The sequence below is a fragment of the Schistocerca nitens genome, chromosome 6 (genome assembly GCF_023898315.1).
Source record: "Schistocerca nitens isolate TAMUIC-IGC-003100 chromosome 6, iqSchNite1.1, whole genome shotgun sequence".
Classification (NCBI taxonomy): Eukaryota; Metazoa; Arthropoda; class Insecta; order Orthoptera; family Acrididae; genus Schistocerca; species Schistocerca nitens.
Genome location: NC_064619.1, coordinates 390281903 through 390299352, shown reverse-complemented (window position 1 = coordinate 390299352; position 17450 = coordinate 390281903). Strand labels below are relative to the sequence as shown.

General features: G+C 38.6%; 1 protein-coding gene across 2 annotated transcripts in view; it reads left to right on the top strand.

Moving 5' to 3' along the window:
• The window catches only part of LOC126263142 (trafficking protein particle complex subunit 13), a 255521-nt gene that overhangs the window by 193874 nt on the left and 44197 nt on the right, over nt 1-17450 (top strand). For both annotated transcript variants that reach the window (XM_049960175.1, XM_049960176.1), the window contains one exon: nt 5627-5727. In XM_049960175.1, coding sequence (XP_049816132.1) covers nt 5627-5727 — 101 coding nt within the window. The remainder of the gene's footprint in view (nt 1-5626; nt 5728-17450) is intronic.

Sequence of the window (17450 nt, the reverse complement as noted above, 5' to 3'; positions counted from 1 at the left end):
AAACAGCTTTCTCCACTCATTTGACCAAGTTGTTAGTGTGGTGTTTTGAAGCTAAGAGTTTTTTGGTTTGTTATCACACGACATTCAGCCTTTTTCGAACTGCCACATCTGTGAACACACATTCTGCACATTCATGGCAGCACCACCACATATCTCACTGAGATGCTAATGAACTTCAGTTGAAGCCACATCACACAAGTTGAGAAAGTGAGTTATACTGTTCTCATAATGAAAATGTCACCATTTTGTGTGTCAAAATCTCTCCTCACTCTCCGTACAGCTGCTAGAGTTCTGTGTGTCGTACAGTACTGCTATCCACATCAAACATGCACAATGTGTGTCCACCTGTCTTAAGACAAACTATGTGTTTCTATCTGTGCATAGTCCTCAGGGAGGAAAAGAAATTTGAGACCTGAACTTAAAGCGCATCTTGTAAATGTTGTGTCCCAATACATAATCCCTTCATAATCCCCCATGCCCACCACCTTGTTGCCATGGAATGCTACCGTATGGAACCTTCCTGCATGTTTATCTTCACCTATATGATGGTACAGTAAATAATTTTATCAATGTCAAACACATCAATCACCAACAGTATCTCTATTTTGACAGCTGTCCTCAGTTCACATTAAAAATATCTTTCTCTACATTTAAATAATTCATGGGTGTCATGTCTGTAGAGGCAACTAGGTGTTATTAAAATATGGTGATACCCTCATTAGATCTACACAGACAGAATATACCTGTATATCAAGTTGACAAAGAAGCATTCTACACCATTTCTGTCTCATCCATCACCAATCCACTCACTAACAAAAACTCCTCTTGATGATGAGTGGGTGCACAGCCTTAGTGAAATTTTTGAATGAAGTCATTGCCTCTTTAGGCTTTTAAAATATTATTTATTGCAATTTCAATTTCAACATTTTTGCTGTCAAGTGTTGTGGGATAATGGTACCTACACAACAACATAAAGTTGTGGCATGCTGTAACATAGTTCCCAGCAGTGTAAAACTAAATACATGTGATGGTATAAATCTATTCACTTTTACATACACTGTGAGATTTTTACTTCTACTCGAGATTTGGATTTTAGTGTTTATAGTGGACATTGTTCTTACTGTCATGTCAGCTGTTTATTTTATCAGCTTTTTCATTCATGGTAACATGGTATATGGAACAGTGGATAGACTTGTACCACCTCATGTTGTTTTTACACTGCTGGGAGTTAGGCTCCAGCATGCCAACTTTATGCTGTGGAGTGGGTCCCATTATCTTACATTGCTTGACGATGACCATGTATTGAAATTGCAATCTCAGCAATAAATAATATTTTAAGAGCCAACTGCCATGACTTTATTCAGAAACACTCCACTTGTCACCCTATATCATCTATGCCTTTAAAACTCGACCACATGCTTTACAAGAACATTGGTTACCTTTTTGCATGCCCTGAATTGAGGTATATCTTGTACCCAAAATCCCACTCCTCACATTCTGGCACTCTCACAATCTGTGCAATTCCCAATTAGATCTCCCAGACCCAGACCTATACTTCACGGATACATTCTTCTGTATATGGGCGGCAAAGTGTAAGACTTTTCAATACATCCCACCAATAACATCTACAGCAGTCCAGTCACAGTCATTCATTATCAAAGCAAAGGTGATGGTCGCCGCATCATGTACCATCTATGCTGCAATGTTACTGTTAGCCATTCTATGTTGGTACAACAACTGACAACCTGTATAGTCAGTTGAATTGCCACACTGCCATACTCAGTGTTGTGGTGCAGTGGTAAGACACTGGACACATATTTGGGAGGATGACAGTTCAAATCCCATCTGACTATAAGGATTTAGGATTTCCACAATTTCTCTAAATCATTTAAGGCAAATATTGGGATGGTTCCCTCAAAAGAGGTGTGGCCCTTTACAGCTAATGTGGCAACAATCTTGAAAATAATGAGTAAGATTAGTCAAGAAGGAAGTATATATTATTTGAATTTTTACAGTGTACAAGTAACTGTTGTTTCTTTACATACACAAGGTTTCCACATACCTGTTAAGCTCACGGTAATAGATAAACAGCTTCTTTTTAGTATACCTGAAAGCAGGTAGCAGCTTTTATGATAATTTTATCTATCTAGCTTATTTATGCATGAACTCAATGCAGTAGTCACCAGAGATGTGTCAAAAAGACTTGCACAAGGCAGCTAAACAACTCCAGATGGAATCTCCTGACCAATAGTGCCGTTCACTCATGGATACAGTATCGTGCAGCAATGAAGTGACATCTTATTGTCAATACCCTGTACAGGTTTTATTTCTGTTTCTCTTTCTTTGTGGTTATCCGAGTCATTTTACATTCCTGAAGGCTGCTTCTTCACGATGAGGTCTACAAACACTAATAAATGATAAAATTATTTTTTTAATGATTTTTGTAAGTTATTAAGCCAAAAATAAAAATAAAAAAACACTACTGCCAAACACTATATTTCTACTGGTTATTTGATGAAATGCAATGACACAAAAATTGTGGTCCACAAATCAAATGTTTGGTGCTCCATCATCAATGAGTCAGTGGAAATATGACTCTCATCAGTCAGAACAGTGGCTTCCAGTCAAATTCTGCATGGAATCCTCTCGTAAAAAAACTTTGTGCTGTATTCAGCCAGCATTGTTGTAAGATTTTACTGCATGAGCTCACCTAAGAGGATGCCCAGTGCAGCACACAACAGACTTGCAACACGAGCACATGTGCTCAAGTACCGCATGCACAATGCCAACTCGGTACATCATGTATGTTCCGGGGGGTGGGGGCCTTAAATGTGAGAATTCACTTGAAAATGGTGATATGACTCTGCATCAGAATATCATGGCAGCAAGTTGCAAACATCCAGCGGTTTGCTCAGAATTTCATAGAACAATCTGTACCCTGGGAAAGTTTTAAATTTTACATGTAGCAAATATATGATGAAGAATTGATGCAGTCTATTCAAAGGTCCAATACGTGGAAGAAGAGTGAAATTACTGATCACTGATGGCTTTATTAAGTTGCAGAGACAAGGGCAATATTCTAAAATTTGTTAAAATTGTGCTTCTTACTAATACTGCTGCTGCAAATTACATGATTAGCAGAGTGAGCGTAGCACTCATACGGCAGAGAATTCATTTCAGTTGACGTGAATCAGATTCCGTCTTTGTCAACATGTAAGTATATTATCTGTTAGAAGTGGCAGCAAGACTGTCTTCATTGTCTTAGGACTGCGTGATTGGTGTGACACAGGTCAAAGTGAATGGGCTGCAAAGATTGACCAACTTTTGATATAGTCTTGCTGTGTGTTGGCAAGAGCCACAAAACTGAAGGGTGGCATTTCACCTTTGGAGGGGACAGCCCTCCTTAACTTAAGAGTGGACATGGGTACAGTGACACTCAAAGTGGATAAACATAATGGTACTGTGCTCACTGTGGGAGGACTATTATCAATAAGATAAATATTTTGGTATGTGATCAACATATCGCAAGATTGAAAAGTGATGAGAAAAACAGCAGAACTTCTGTCTGGCAGTTCTCTACAAAAGAACGTCATTAAGACGTTTGAGACCAAATAGTTTAGTTCCACCTAGACTAGGCCAAGATCCACAAAGAAGATGCAGCTCTACATCCTATTGTGACCATTTTTGGAGTCTTCACTCAGTCCCATTGTAGGCTAGTGTCCACATCATGTAAGAAATTATACTGATTTTGTCAGCAGATGTAAGTCACTTTAGCTGAAAAGTTTCACTTTTAAATGTGCCTCTGGTGGACTCACTAGATCTCATCTGCAATAGCTTTGGGGCTAATGTTACAGTGTCATTAGAGCAAAGTCTCCCTGACATACATTTTATTTAAAAAGAGAGCTTTTCAAAAAGTCTGACTGTCATCATGAGGATTCCTTTGTCTTGCCTGGTGGCCAAGCTTTTTATGGAATTTTTTAGGGGCAAGCCATCACCTCATCTATTTTAAACCAACCATATATTGGTGATACATTGATGACACTTTCATAATTTGACATCATCATTTGAGCTGTCTCTGAGAGCTCCTTAAACATCTGAACTCCATAAATGAAAACATAAAATTTACTACGGAGATGGAGAGAGAAGATTGATTGCCACTTGTAGATGTTTTTGTGCAACATAAAAGCGATGTCACACTTCAACATTGCATGTTTCAAAAGCCCACTCATACAGACCTGTATTTACAAGCTACTAGTTTCCACTGTCCGGTGCAGTGGGTATTCTGAAGTCCTTTATCCACCGAGCCCAAACGGTTTCAAATTCCGATAATCTGCTAACAGAACTGGAACACCTACAAACAGAACAAGAAAGAGGATGGGGCCTTCAGAATGACTGCTTGTCTATTGTATACTGGAAATGCTTCTGCAAAAATAGGCAGAATTTTAAGAAGACAAAAGGTTAAAGTAATCTTTCATCCTCCTTCCAAAATCTCTCACTTTTGGGATCTGCCAAAGATGACTTAGAATTGCGCAAGGCAGCTGTTCACAGGATTCCATGTAAATGCATCAAATCTTATGTATGGCAAATGATGCACACTGTTCAGGATCACATTGTGGAAAATCAGTGTCATACTCACCTCCTCCAAGCCAATAAGTCCACTATCACCGAACACTATATTTCAACTGGTCATTCGATGAGTTACAATGAAACAAGGATTGTGGCTCATCATCAGTGAATAAGTGGTAACATGACTGGGTCCCTTATGAATCAGCAAGGCGGCTTCCAATGCCAACTGGGTACACGACACATATGCCGACAGGGTCTTGAATATGGGGTCTCAGTGCATTTTCATCAGTATCCACCTATAAATATTTTGAATCATCAAACTGCATACCTATGTGTAAATTATGATACTAAATATGGATGGGTGCAACATGTTTACTGTTAAATTCTTAGAATCTTTTGAAATAATAATAGATTATATATACTGGTTAGTGTGAAGTTTGTGCAACTGTTTTCCCTCTCTTAGATGCACAGAGGCTTTTAGTTACTGAGAGTGAAATTTCTTGAATGTACTGCTCAGGTTAGATAACTGTAATATGTATATATAAAGCATAACATGACATAAAGTATAAAGGAGCTCAGAGAAGTTAAAGAATGAAATGATAACTACAGAGAAAAGCACTAACAGGATTGACAGGCTCAACATCTTCAACCATCAGAGAGATTACTATTTACACTGTTGTACATTTTTCAGTTAATAAGAAAATATTAAGCGTTTTTTGGATGTAATTATTTGGACACTGTGCACCAATCTTATTGGAAACAGTAAGCCACCACATGTCCCCATTCTTTGCTGAATTGAAATAGAAATTCCTTTATATCATCATAATTCAGTTCACTGATGTCCATATCAAATGTCACAGCATTATTGTTTTTTAGCTAAAAAAATTTGTGAATGTTTGCCCTCACATTTGACTGAGTCACTAACTGATAAGCATTAAAGTAACAGATCACTTGTGTAGTGTTATGTAGATAATCTGCTGACACTGGACATTTATGTTTCATTGTTTTTTAAGTGTTCGACAATGTATGTATTACAAAAGTTTTTCTTTTTTTTTTCCAGGCACCAGATTATGGTGACATACGTTTGTCTGTACAAGAACTCCCAAATATTGTGGTTTTAGAGGAAGCCTTCACGATTGTGTGCAGGATAATCAACACATGGTATGTGAAATATTAAGTAAATATTCATTTGGTCGGGTGCCGATGGCATTTTTTATCTAAATGTGTTCCACATATTGGATAATAGTAATAGTAATCCACCTGTAAATAACCACATAGCAGAGCCACATTCCTCCCCTTCTTTCTGCCCATACCTTACAAATGTGCCATTATCTGCTCCCCTTTTTCCTGACTGCCTTCCTGAAATCTAAGGTAGCTCTGAATCACTCAATGAAAGCTGCAGATGATATGGAATAAAACAAACAGCACTTGAATTGGATGTTTTAGACCCCTTATCAAGCACCATGACTTGGCAACTCTGCAAACTGGGAAGTTGCCATTTAGAATAGTAGTCTAATGATATGCTTCATTCATGTTGCACTGAAAACTATTAGATCTGGACTAATTTCCTGTGAACTCTTTCTGTAGTGCCTCTGAGTTCCTTGAAAGAGATCGTGCTTTCTAGCTTATTTGGTATCCTTACTATTTTGTTGCTTATTCTTAAGTAACACATTCTTAGGTCTCTCTTTGTATAATTAGTAGGCCAGCATCCTCCTTTTAGAGCTTTTGAAAGAAGTAGATGAACGTGAACCATGGACCTTGCCGTTGGTGGGGAGGCTTGAGTGCCTCAATGATACAGATGGGCGTACCGTAGGTGCAACCACAACGGAGGGGTATCTGTTGAGAGGCCAGACAAATGTGTGGTTCCTGAAGAGGGGCAGCAGCCTTTTCAGTAGTTGCAGGTGCAACAGTCTGGATGATTGACTGACCTGGCCTTGTAACACTAACCACAATGGCCTTGCTGTGCTGGTACTGCGAACGGCTGAAAGCAAGTGGAAACTACGGCCGTAATTTTTCCCGAGGGCATGCAGCTTTACTGTATGGTTTAATGATGATGGCGTCCTCTTGGGTAAAATATTCCGGAGGTAAAATAGTCCCCCATTCGGATCTCAAGAGGACGCGTTATCAGGAGAAAGAAAACTGGAATTCTGCGGATCGGAGCGTGGAATGTCAGATCCCTTAATCAGGCAGGTAGGTTAGAAAACTTAAAAAGGGAAATGGATAGGTTAACGCTAGATATAGTGGGACGTAGTGAAGTTAGGTGGCAGGAGGAACAAGACTTTTGGTCAGGTGAATACAGGGTTATAAATACAAAATCAAACAGAGGTAATGCAGGAGTAGGTTTAATAATGAATAAAAAAATAGGAGAGCAGGTAAGCTACTACAAACAGCATAGTGAACACATTATTGTGGCCAAGATAGACACGAAGCTCACACCTACTACAGTAGTACAAGTTTATATGCCAACTAGCTCTGCAGATGATGAAGAAATTGATGAAATGTATGACGAGATGAAAGAAATTATTCAGGTAGTGAAGGGAGACGAAAATTTAATAGTCATGGGTGACTGGAATTCGAGATTAGGAAAAGGGAGAGAAGGAAACATAGTAGGTGAATATGGATTGGGACTAAGAAATGAAAGAGGAAGCCGCCTGGTAGAATTTTGCACAGAGCATAACTTAATCATAGCTAACACTTGGTTCAAGAATCATAAAAGAAGGTTGTATACCTGGAAGAATCCTGGAGATACTAAAAGGTATCAGATAGATTATATAATGGTAAGACAGAGATTTAGGAAGCAGGTTTTAAATTGTAAGACATTTCCAGGGGCAGATGTGGACTCTGACCACAATCTATTGGTTATGAACTGCAGATTGAAACTGAAGAAAATGCAAAAAGGTGGGAATTTAAGGAGATGGGACCTGGATAAACTGAAAGAACCAGAGGTTGTAGAGAGTTTCAGGGAGAGCATAAGGGAACAATTGACAGAAATGGGGGGAAAAATACAGTAGAAGAAGAATGGGTAGCTCTGAGGGATGAAGTAGTGAAGGCAGCAGAAGATCAAGTAGGTAAAAAGACGAGTGCTAGTAGAAATCCTTGGGTAACAGAAGAAATATTGAATTTAATTGATGAAAGGAGAAAATATAAAAATGCAGTAAATGAAGCAGGCAAAAAGGAATACAAACGTCTCAAAAGTGAGATCGACAGGAAGTGCAAAATGGCTAAGCAGGGATGGCTAGAGGACAAATGTAAGAATGTAGAGGCTTATCTTACTAGGGGTAAGATAGATACTGCCTACAGGAAAATTAAAGAGACATTTGGAGAAAAGAGAACCACTTGTATGAATATCAAGAGCTCAGATGGAAACCCAGTTCTAAGCAAAGAAGGGAAAGCAGAAAGGTGGAAGGAGTATATAGAGGGTCTATACAAGGGCGACTAACTTGAGGACAATATTATGGAAATGGAAGAGAATGTAGATGAAGACGAAATGGGAGATATGATACTGCGTGAAGAGTTTGACAGAGCACTGAAAGACCTGAGTCGAAACAATGCCCCGGGAGTAGACAATATGCCTTTAGAACTGCTGACAGCCTTGGGAGAGCCAGCCCTGACAAAACTCTACCATCTGGTGAGCACGATGTATGAGACAGGCGAAATACCCTCAGACTTCAAGAAGAATATAATAATTCCAATCCCAAAGAAAGCAAGTGTTGACAGTGTGAAAATTACCGAATTATCAGTTTAATAAGCCACAGCTGCAAAATACTAACACAAATTCTTTACAGACGAATGGAAAAACTAGTAGAAGCCGACCTTGGGGAAGATCAGTTTGGATTCCGTAGCAATATTGGAACACGTGAGGCAATACTGACCCTACGGCTTATCTTAGAAGCTAGATTAAGGAAAGGCAACCCTACGTTTCTAGCATTTGTAGACTTAGAGAAAGCTTTTGACAATGTTGTCTGGAATACTCTCTTTCAGATGCTGAACGTGGCAGGGGTAAAATACAGGGAGCGAAAGGCTATTTACAATTTGTACAGAAACCAGATGGCAGTTATAAGAGTCGAGGGGCATGAAAGGGAAGCAGCGGTTGGGAAGAGAGTGAGACAGGGTTGTAGCCTGTCCCCGATGTTATTCAATCTGTATATTGAGCAAGCAGTAAAGGAAACAAAAGAAACCAAAGAAAAATTTGGAGTAGGTATTAAAATCCCTGGAGAAGAAATAATAACTTTGAGGTTCGCCGATGACATTGTAATTTTGTCAGAGACAGCAAAGGGCTTGGAAGAGCAGTTGAACGGAATGGACAGTGTCTTGGAAGGAGAGTATAAGATGAACAGCAACAAAAGCAAAACGAGGATAATGGGATGTAGTCGAACTAAGTCGGGTGATGTTGAGGGTATTAGATTAGGAAATGCGACACTTAAAGTAGTAAAGGAATTTTGCTATTTGGGGAGCTAAATAACTGATGATGGTCGAAGTAGAGAGGATATAAAATGTAGAGTGGCAATGGGAAGGAAAGCTTTTCTGAAGAAGAGAAATTTGTTAACATCGAGTATTGATTTAAGTGTCAGGAAGTCGTTTCTGAAAGTATTTATATGGAGTGTAGCCATGTATGGAAGTGAAACATGTATGATAAATAGTTTAGACAAGAAGAGAATAGAAGCTTTCGAAATGTGGTGCTACAGAAGAATGCTGAAGATTAGATTGGTAGATCACATAACTAATGACGAGGTATTGAATAGAATTAGGGAGAAGAGGAGTTTGTGGCACAAATTGACAAGAAGAAAGGACCGGTTGGTAGGACATGTTCTGAGGCATCAAGGGATCACAAATTTAGCATTGGAGGGCAGCGTGGAGGGTAAAAATTGTAGAGGAAGACCAAGAGATGAATACATTAAGCAGATTCAGAAGGATGTAGGTTGCAGTAAGTACTGGGAGATGAAGAAGCTTGCACAGGACAGAGTAGCATGGAGATCTGCATCAAACCAGTCTCAGGACTGAAGACCACAACAACAACAGATGAACATTCCAGTTAACTTCCTGCAAGTTATGCTTCTAATACCTACAGAAAATTATTTTTATTTATTTCTTCCCAATTGTTTCTATGTTCTTTTTTTTAGTTTCTACATAAGGAACTATATATCTCTCTTATCAATGCCTGTTTTTAACAGATTACAATGATTTTCTTGGCATTATTTTGTCAGTAGTTTTCATTATTTGCAGCAATAATTTAATATTCAGTAAGGGAATTGCATGCTACCACTTCATGAAGAAATTGTATGCCATTTTCATTTTACTCTTGATTTTTAATTGCTCCTTGTGAGACACGATTCAGTTATTGTTGAACAAATAAATTTTTTGAGTTGTTTTGTAGAGAGACTCCAGTTTTTGCAAATTTTAAACAACAGACCCCTTATCAGTTGAATCATTTATTGATGACACAATAGCCAAATAAAGCTTGGGAGAAAAACATAGTACCAGTTGGTAGCAGTCATATGCACACACAAAAGAAGATAACAGAAGAACAGGCTATATAATCTAGAGCCTCTTCGTCAGGCAAAATGACAGCTTTACATAAAACAAATTGTCTAAAGATTAGGTGATAGTCTTGGGTTTCAAGTCGGCAGCCACACAAACAGGACATGGTCAATTAATACTCCTCTTGCAACAAAATGCTATCAAAATTTACAGTTTGAATATTTATAGCTGGCTGTTGACATGTTCAGTGGAAAGAAGTATTGTGAGTAGAGATGTGGATAAAAAAATGGACATAGTCATAAAAAATGAATCCACATGTGGGAATCAGTAATATGTTGCCAGACTGTTGTTGGAATATAAGTTCTCAGAATTATGACAGTAAACCTCTCAATCATACATAATGCGTGACTGATGCTATCCTCCATCAGGGTACTGGGTTGGCCTCAGGTGTCTATGGACTAGCCTGGACCTGTACTTATCCTCTTTACTGGTACTGGGAGCTGCCAAATCCCTTATGGAAACAGTTCAGTGTGGTGTGTCAGTTGTATCAGTATTCATTTGTTCCAGAATCATTGGCATTACATATCATTGCTCACTTTACAATGAACTCAGTTTTCATAAATCACTCACAAGCAAAGACAACATTTTTCAGCCAAGCAAAGTTCAGGTTAATGATTTTTGGTGTAGGTCAAATTTCTACCTTAACCTATAGCTGCAACTAATTATAATACTGTATTCAAGAAATAATGTGATTGTATCCTCTGTGTAGGTTTAAAAATAAAAAAACAGTGATAGACCATAAGCGTCGGCAAAGACATTAATTATGAATGTGCGGTAAGGCACAGACAAATGGGGGAGGGGGAGAATCATTCATTTTTCTTTGTACATGATTTTGTTTTTTCTCTCTCGTATGTAGAAGGATGGTTAAGATGTAGTGCTTAAAGTATGAAGTATTAAGAGTGTTATGTATTCTATGGATGTGTGAAAAAGAGAAGACTTAACAACAGTATTAAGTATTTTTATTCAAGTGAACTGTGGCCCAGTAAGGAGGATTTCCTCCATTTTTGGTCATGCACTAGTGTTCTTGAAGTCAGCCGCCTGCATCTACAATTGTAATGTAAGAGAGGAAGTCCGAATAGCCTAAATTCGTACAAGCAGAACATGTGAGTGGGGTTTGTTAACTATTGATGTAGTAAGAAATTGCTATGACAATGTTATTAGTCATAAAAACTAATTGTTTGTATTTTCTGTTTGCATGAACTACGATGGGGAGCATGTAAAGCAAAAAGGCAAAAAGTAAGGAGAAAATTTTGGAAAGGAATAAGAATTAGACACTTTATGTAAAATTTTTCATAGTAAGCTGTTTTTTTTTTTTTTCGGCGCAGAATGGTTACTCTTGGTAGCGCCTCTTTTGATGTAGACAGAAACCTTTTCCCCATTATTCCCTTCCTTGAATTTTGTGGTGGAAAATTTACAGGAGTTTCTCAGTGTGATATGCGTCGTCAGTAAAACATAAATAATTGTGACACACTATTTTGCTCATCATAATAGATGTAAAACAGGCTTTGATATCGTGTAAATTATAATTATCAAGTGTAATAATTAGCATATGAAATTTTAACACTTTGTGTGAAATTTTTATTTTTGCATACTCGTACAACATGGCAGAAAAATATATGTCCATTGATGATAGCAATAGTGAAAACGCAATCGGCCAAGGTGGCGTAGAGTTGCACAATTGAACAATGAAAGTTCAGGCACCATGCATGCTTACTGCAGAAGGTTTAAGTAGGTCAGAGATGAGTGTCGCAGGCGTGACAAGTTATAGCGACGCTCCACAGCAGAATAACGTTCACGACACAATGTTTACAATTGATGAGACAATGTCACACATCTCCCAGAGTGATATACTGCTCATGAATGAAACATTGGAGAGCAATACAAATATCAGTCTTGACAACATGTTACAAACACCACTTGTTCACAACACAAACATTAACTTGGAAGGTACAGCTGACAGCAACCACTGTAATACAAATGAAGCACTGCTATGACAGTTATTATCTAACATAAGCATGAAATTTGATAACATGAACACGAATCTCAGTAATATGAAACACAATATGAACACCAATTTCAGTGATGTGAAACAAGATATGAGTACCAAATTGATAATTTGACACACAATCTGAATACTGTCACACAAGATCTAAATACAATGAAACAAGAACAAAAATGAGTAGTCAAGTATTTGAAAGACACGGTCTCACAGACATTCAATGACTGAGCCAAAAATTTTCGCACTGAAATCAACGAAAAATTGAATGATATGAAAAAACAAGTAAAGCATCAAGTGCTTTCTGAAGTTAACAGTAATATTATGGAGTTAAAACAGCAGGTAAATTCTTTTAATGACCATCATGATCTAGTAGAGCAACAGATAAAGAAAATCACAGATGCGAACACTTTTATTGAAGCCACACAAAACCAGTTGTGTTCGACAGTAAAAACGGTAAACACTGTCATTAACAAACAAAATAAAAACTATGAAGGTGTACCTCTGTCTGTAGAAGAGCTTACTTTAAGGGTAGCAATGTTAGAAGTTGACTCCATGTGCTAAGAAGGAGAGAAAGAAAATCAATGAAAATCTGAGGGATGTCATTTGTCAAACTGAAGTAATACCATTGCAGAGAAGTTAGTAACAGATTGTAAGCTATACACAGATGTAATTGAAAAGGCTAGTCAGAAAAAAGAAAATGAAATACTGAACAAGGTTAACATTAATGTACAAGCCATGGAATGTAGGCTCTGCAATCTTTTAGAAGAAAATATTACTGGATCTCGAAATATGCACGTAAATAGTACACAGGCTACAGAGAACAAACCACAACCTGTTTGTATTTATCAACAAACTGTCACAAGTCCCACAGCAGGTACCAGTTACAGTTGTGGAGCACAAAATATTAACATACCCACAACTCCAATACCTGAGTACTCCAATACCTGAGCAATTACCAACCGGAATTACAGGTACCTCCAATAACAACATAAATACAATTGAAAATTCCACTATTTTTGCAGACGAAGGTTTGCTGAAACATTGACAGTTTCCCACATTCACTACCAAATGTAAAAGAATGAATCCAGTAGTAGTTATCAGTGCTTTTCATCATGCATTTCCACGCAACTGGATGGAAGCACACAAAATTGGATTTGTCATGGGATATATGCAAGGTGACATTCTTTTATGGGCAACTGAAGTGGATTATGTAAATCATTCAGTAAAGTGTGATCCAAACACACAGCAAGGATGGTAAACACAACGTTTGGACTGAACATTAGCGCAGGAGTGTTTATATCTGCATTGGACAAGGTTTTGGGACCAGAATTGGTTAGCAAAGTCAATGTTTATGTAGACAACGTGCTAATAGCCACACCCACTTGGTGAGAACATATCAGTCTAATTGAACATGTGCTTCAATAATTTGCAGATTACGGAGTAACAGCCGATTTAAAAAAGTCTAGTTTTGGTAGGGAGCAAGTCAGATTTTTAGGACATGTGTCAGAATAAGGTGTCTTACCTGATCTGAAAAAACTTCATGCCATACGCAACTGTCCAGCTCCAAGGAATAAAAAATAACTAAAAGCTTTTTTAGAACTAGCATCCTTTTTTTCGTAAATTTGTACAGTAACAACTGATGAATAATGATGCATTACTCAACTTGTTATAAAAAAAAATAGGCCTTGGTTATAGGATGATAAGTGTCAGGAGGACTTAAATAACATTAAGCAGGCATTAGTCAATGCAAACATCCTTAGCCACCCTGGAATGTCCAACGATTTTTGTCTACGCACAGGTGCCTCATCTCAGGGGCTGGGGCCATGATTGTTCCAGATGCGAGAAGAAGAAGGTAAGAAAGAACCCAAGGTTATCAGTTTTGCTAGTCCACATTATCAGAAACAGAAAGATCTTACTCTGTGTCAGAATTGGAAAGTTTAGCTGTAATATGGGCATTTAAAAAGTTTGAATATTTTTTTGTGGGGTAAGAATCAATCACTGTAATTTCTTTTAACATGTAAACTATTGCACTGTAGATTAGCTAGGTGGTGTCTATATTTACAAGAATTCAATTTCGAGATCATTTATATTAAAGGAACTCAGAATGTTATTGCAGATGCCTTGTCTGGGTTACCACAAGGTTTAGAGGAATTTAGTGAATTAGCAGAGCAAGATGCAGAAATCAAAATGTTATTAATGCAAGGTACAGCACAACAGTCTGATTCCCATACATTTTGTAAGCAAATGAAAATTATGCAACAGCAAGATCAATGATGGAGTAAAATCATGCAAAACCTCAAGCAAGATGAAGGTGGAAGGATAAGTAAATGGTATCAGGAGTACAATGGCGTTTTGTTTCATAGAAAACATGAAAAATCTGGTCAGTGTTGTGTGTGTGTGTGTGTGTGTGTGTGTGTGTGTGTGGAGTCGGTAAATGTACTGAAAAAGTTGCAACACTTTCTTATTTTCCAAATTTGAGAAGGCAAGTCCTACAGGTATTAAGGTGTGCAATATGTCAGAAATCAAACCAGTCCAATCTGTCAAAATATACTGAGCTACACCCAATAATCACAAAAAACCCTCTAGATATAGTATCCCTGGACATAGCTGGTCCATATTCAAGAAGTAGAGGAGGAGTAAGATACATAGTAGCACTACACAATACTTTCTCAAAACGTATCAAAATGTATGCCATTAAAAATGCAACAGTCACAAATATCAGAAAAAGAACTGAGGGAGACCATTTGAGAAGAGTAGGTAAACCAAAGTTACTACTAACTGATAATGCTTCATATTTCGTTTGGGCAAAAGTGGAAACAATTTATGACCTCACAGGGCATGAAACATGTATTAGTAAGCTTTTTTTTTTTCCACACCCAGAAGCAATCCCAGTAGAACAAGTCTTTAAAGAATTTAACCGGTTTATTAGGGCATATGCCCCTCTCAAACACACCTGATGGGAAGAATATGTAACTACTTTCATGCAAGTTGTCAATATCCACACTCTTAATCAGATTTCACACCTAACGAATTGATGTTCCAGACAAAACAAATGAATGAGTGGGAGTTGCCCGTGCCAAAGGTACCCACTACAGGAATAACAGTAAAAGACAAAATGAAACAAACCATGGTTACGCTAGAAAACAGGGCCGAGTATTGAAGGAAAATTTATAATAAGAAACGGAAATGCGTTACACAGTTTCTTGAAGGTCAGCGAGTCCTTTTACGGACACAGCCTAAATCAAAATATCCACGGGTGTGCTGCCGGTCTATAGTGTCCAACGGGCACAATATTTCGGCGATCATACATGTCGCCATCATCAGGTGAACTGACGGACTGAGCTCCTGTGAACGTGCCGGCACGGAGATCCGTACGCTATGGCTGCTCAGAGGGAATTGGGTTCGGTCGCGGCGGCGGCCGATTTAAATACCCTCCGCCCGCGGCGCGCTCCCTCCGCTGTTCGCGCCACGGTCGCGTGGTGGAACAGAGAAGGCAAGTCCTACAGGTATTAAGGTGTGCAATATGTCAGAAATCAAACCAGTCCAATCTGTCAAAATATACTGAGCTACACCCAATAATCACAAAAAACCCTCTAGATATAGTATCCCTGGACATAGCTGGTCCATATTCAAGAAGTAGAGGAGGAGTAAGATACATAGTAGCACTACACAATACTTTCTCAAAACGTATCAAAATGTATGCCATTAAAAATGCAACAGTCACAAATATCAGAAAAAGAACTGAGGGAGACCATTTGAGAAGAGTAGGTAAACCAAAGTTACTACTAACTGATAATGCTTCATATTTCGTTTGGGCAAAAGTGGAAACAATTTATGACCTCACAGGGCATGAAACATGTATTAGTAAGCTTTTTTTTTTCCACACCCAGAAGCAATCCCAGTAGAACAAGTCTTTAAAGAATTTAACCGGTTTATTAGGGCATATGCCCCTCTCAAACACACCTGATGGGAAGAATATGTAACTACTTTCATGCAAGTTGTCAATATCCACACTCTTAATCAGATTTCACACCTAACGAATTGATGTTCCAGACAAAACAAATGAATGAGTGGGAGTTGCCCGTGCCAAAGGTACCCACTACAGGAATAACAGTAAAAGACAAAATGAAACAAACCATGGTTACGCTAGAAAACAGGGCCGAGTATTGAAGGAAAATTTATAATAAGAAACGGAAATGCGTTACACAGTTTCTTGAAGGTCAGCGAGTCCTTTTACGGACACAGCCTAAATCAAAATATCCACGGGTGTGCTGCCGGTCTATAGTGTCCAACGGGCACAATATTTCGGCGATCATACATGTCGCCATCATCAGGTGAACTGACGGACTGAGCTCCTGTGAACGTGCCGGCACGGAGATCCGTACGCTATGGCTGCTCAGAGGGAATTGGGTTCGGTCGCGGCGGCGGCCGATTTAAATACCCTCCGCCCGCGGCGCGCTCCCTCCGCTGTTCGCGCCACGGTCGCGTGGTGGAACAGATTGCGACGGCGTCTGAGATGACGTCGGTGTGATGGCTCTGTCCGCCGTGGACACTATAGACCGGCAGCACACCCATGGATATTTTGATTATCAAATACGCCGGGAGAAACTCAAGAATCACACACCCTAAATCGACAAAATTTAGTGAACTGAATAGTAAGTGGCAATTACTCTATTCAGGACCACATATAATTTCCAAAATACCATACTCTGGGATGTACAGATTAGCCTATGAGAAAATAGGGAGAGATAATAATCTCCACCCTCACAAAGATATAAAAGCTTTTATAGAATGATGAAGCTAGGTAGCATTTTCTCTTTCTATCACAAGATAATTGTACATAGTGTACATAACTCTAAATGTAATTTTTTTCTTCTGGAGTATATTTTGAGGTAAAGTAATGTGTATAGGCATAAGTAATTCAGCTTCAAGGGGCTAACAGAAGTGGTAAAGGCTGCCAGTCTTGCTTACAAGATGAAAGCAGAGCTCACCATTTGCAGCAGAATTGACAAGACAGATTGCGGACCTCTGGTACAAAGCCGAGTGGAGGGTCTGAATCAGAGGCTCAGACAGTATTGCAACCATGTAGGCTGCAGATTCTTCGACTTGTGCCAAAGGGTGGTTGGGTTTCGGGTTCCGCTGAATAGGTCAGGTCGCAAAATTGAAGTAGATATTTCCTGTTAGTTAGTGTGGGCAGAGGTCATTGTTGGCAACTGGAATAAAATAATGATTGGATCCTTTTACCAACCTCCCAATTCAGGTGATACAGTTGCTGAAAGGTTCAAAGAAAACTTGTTTGATTTCAAATACATACCCATCTCATACGATTATAGTTGGTGGTGACTTT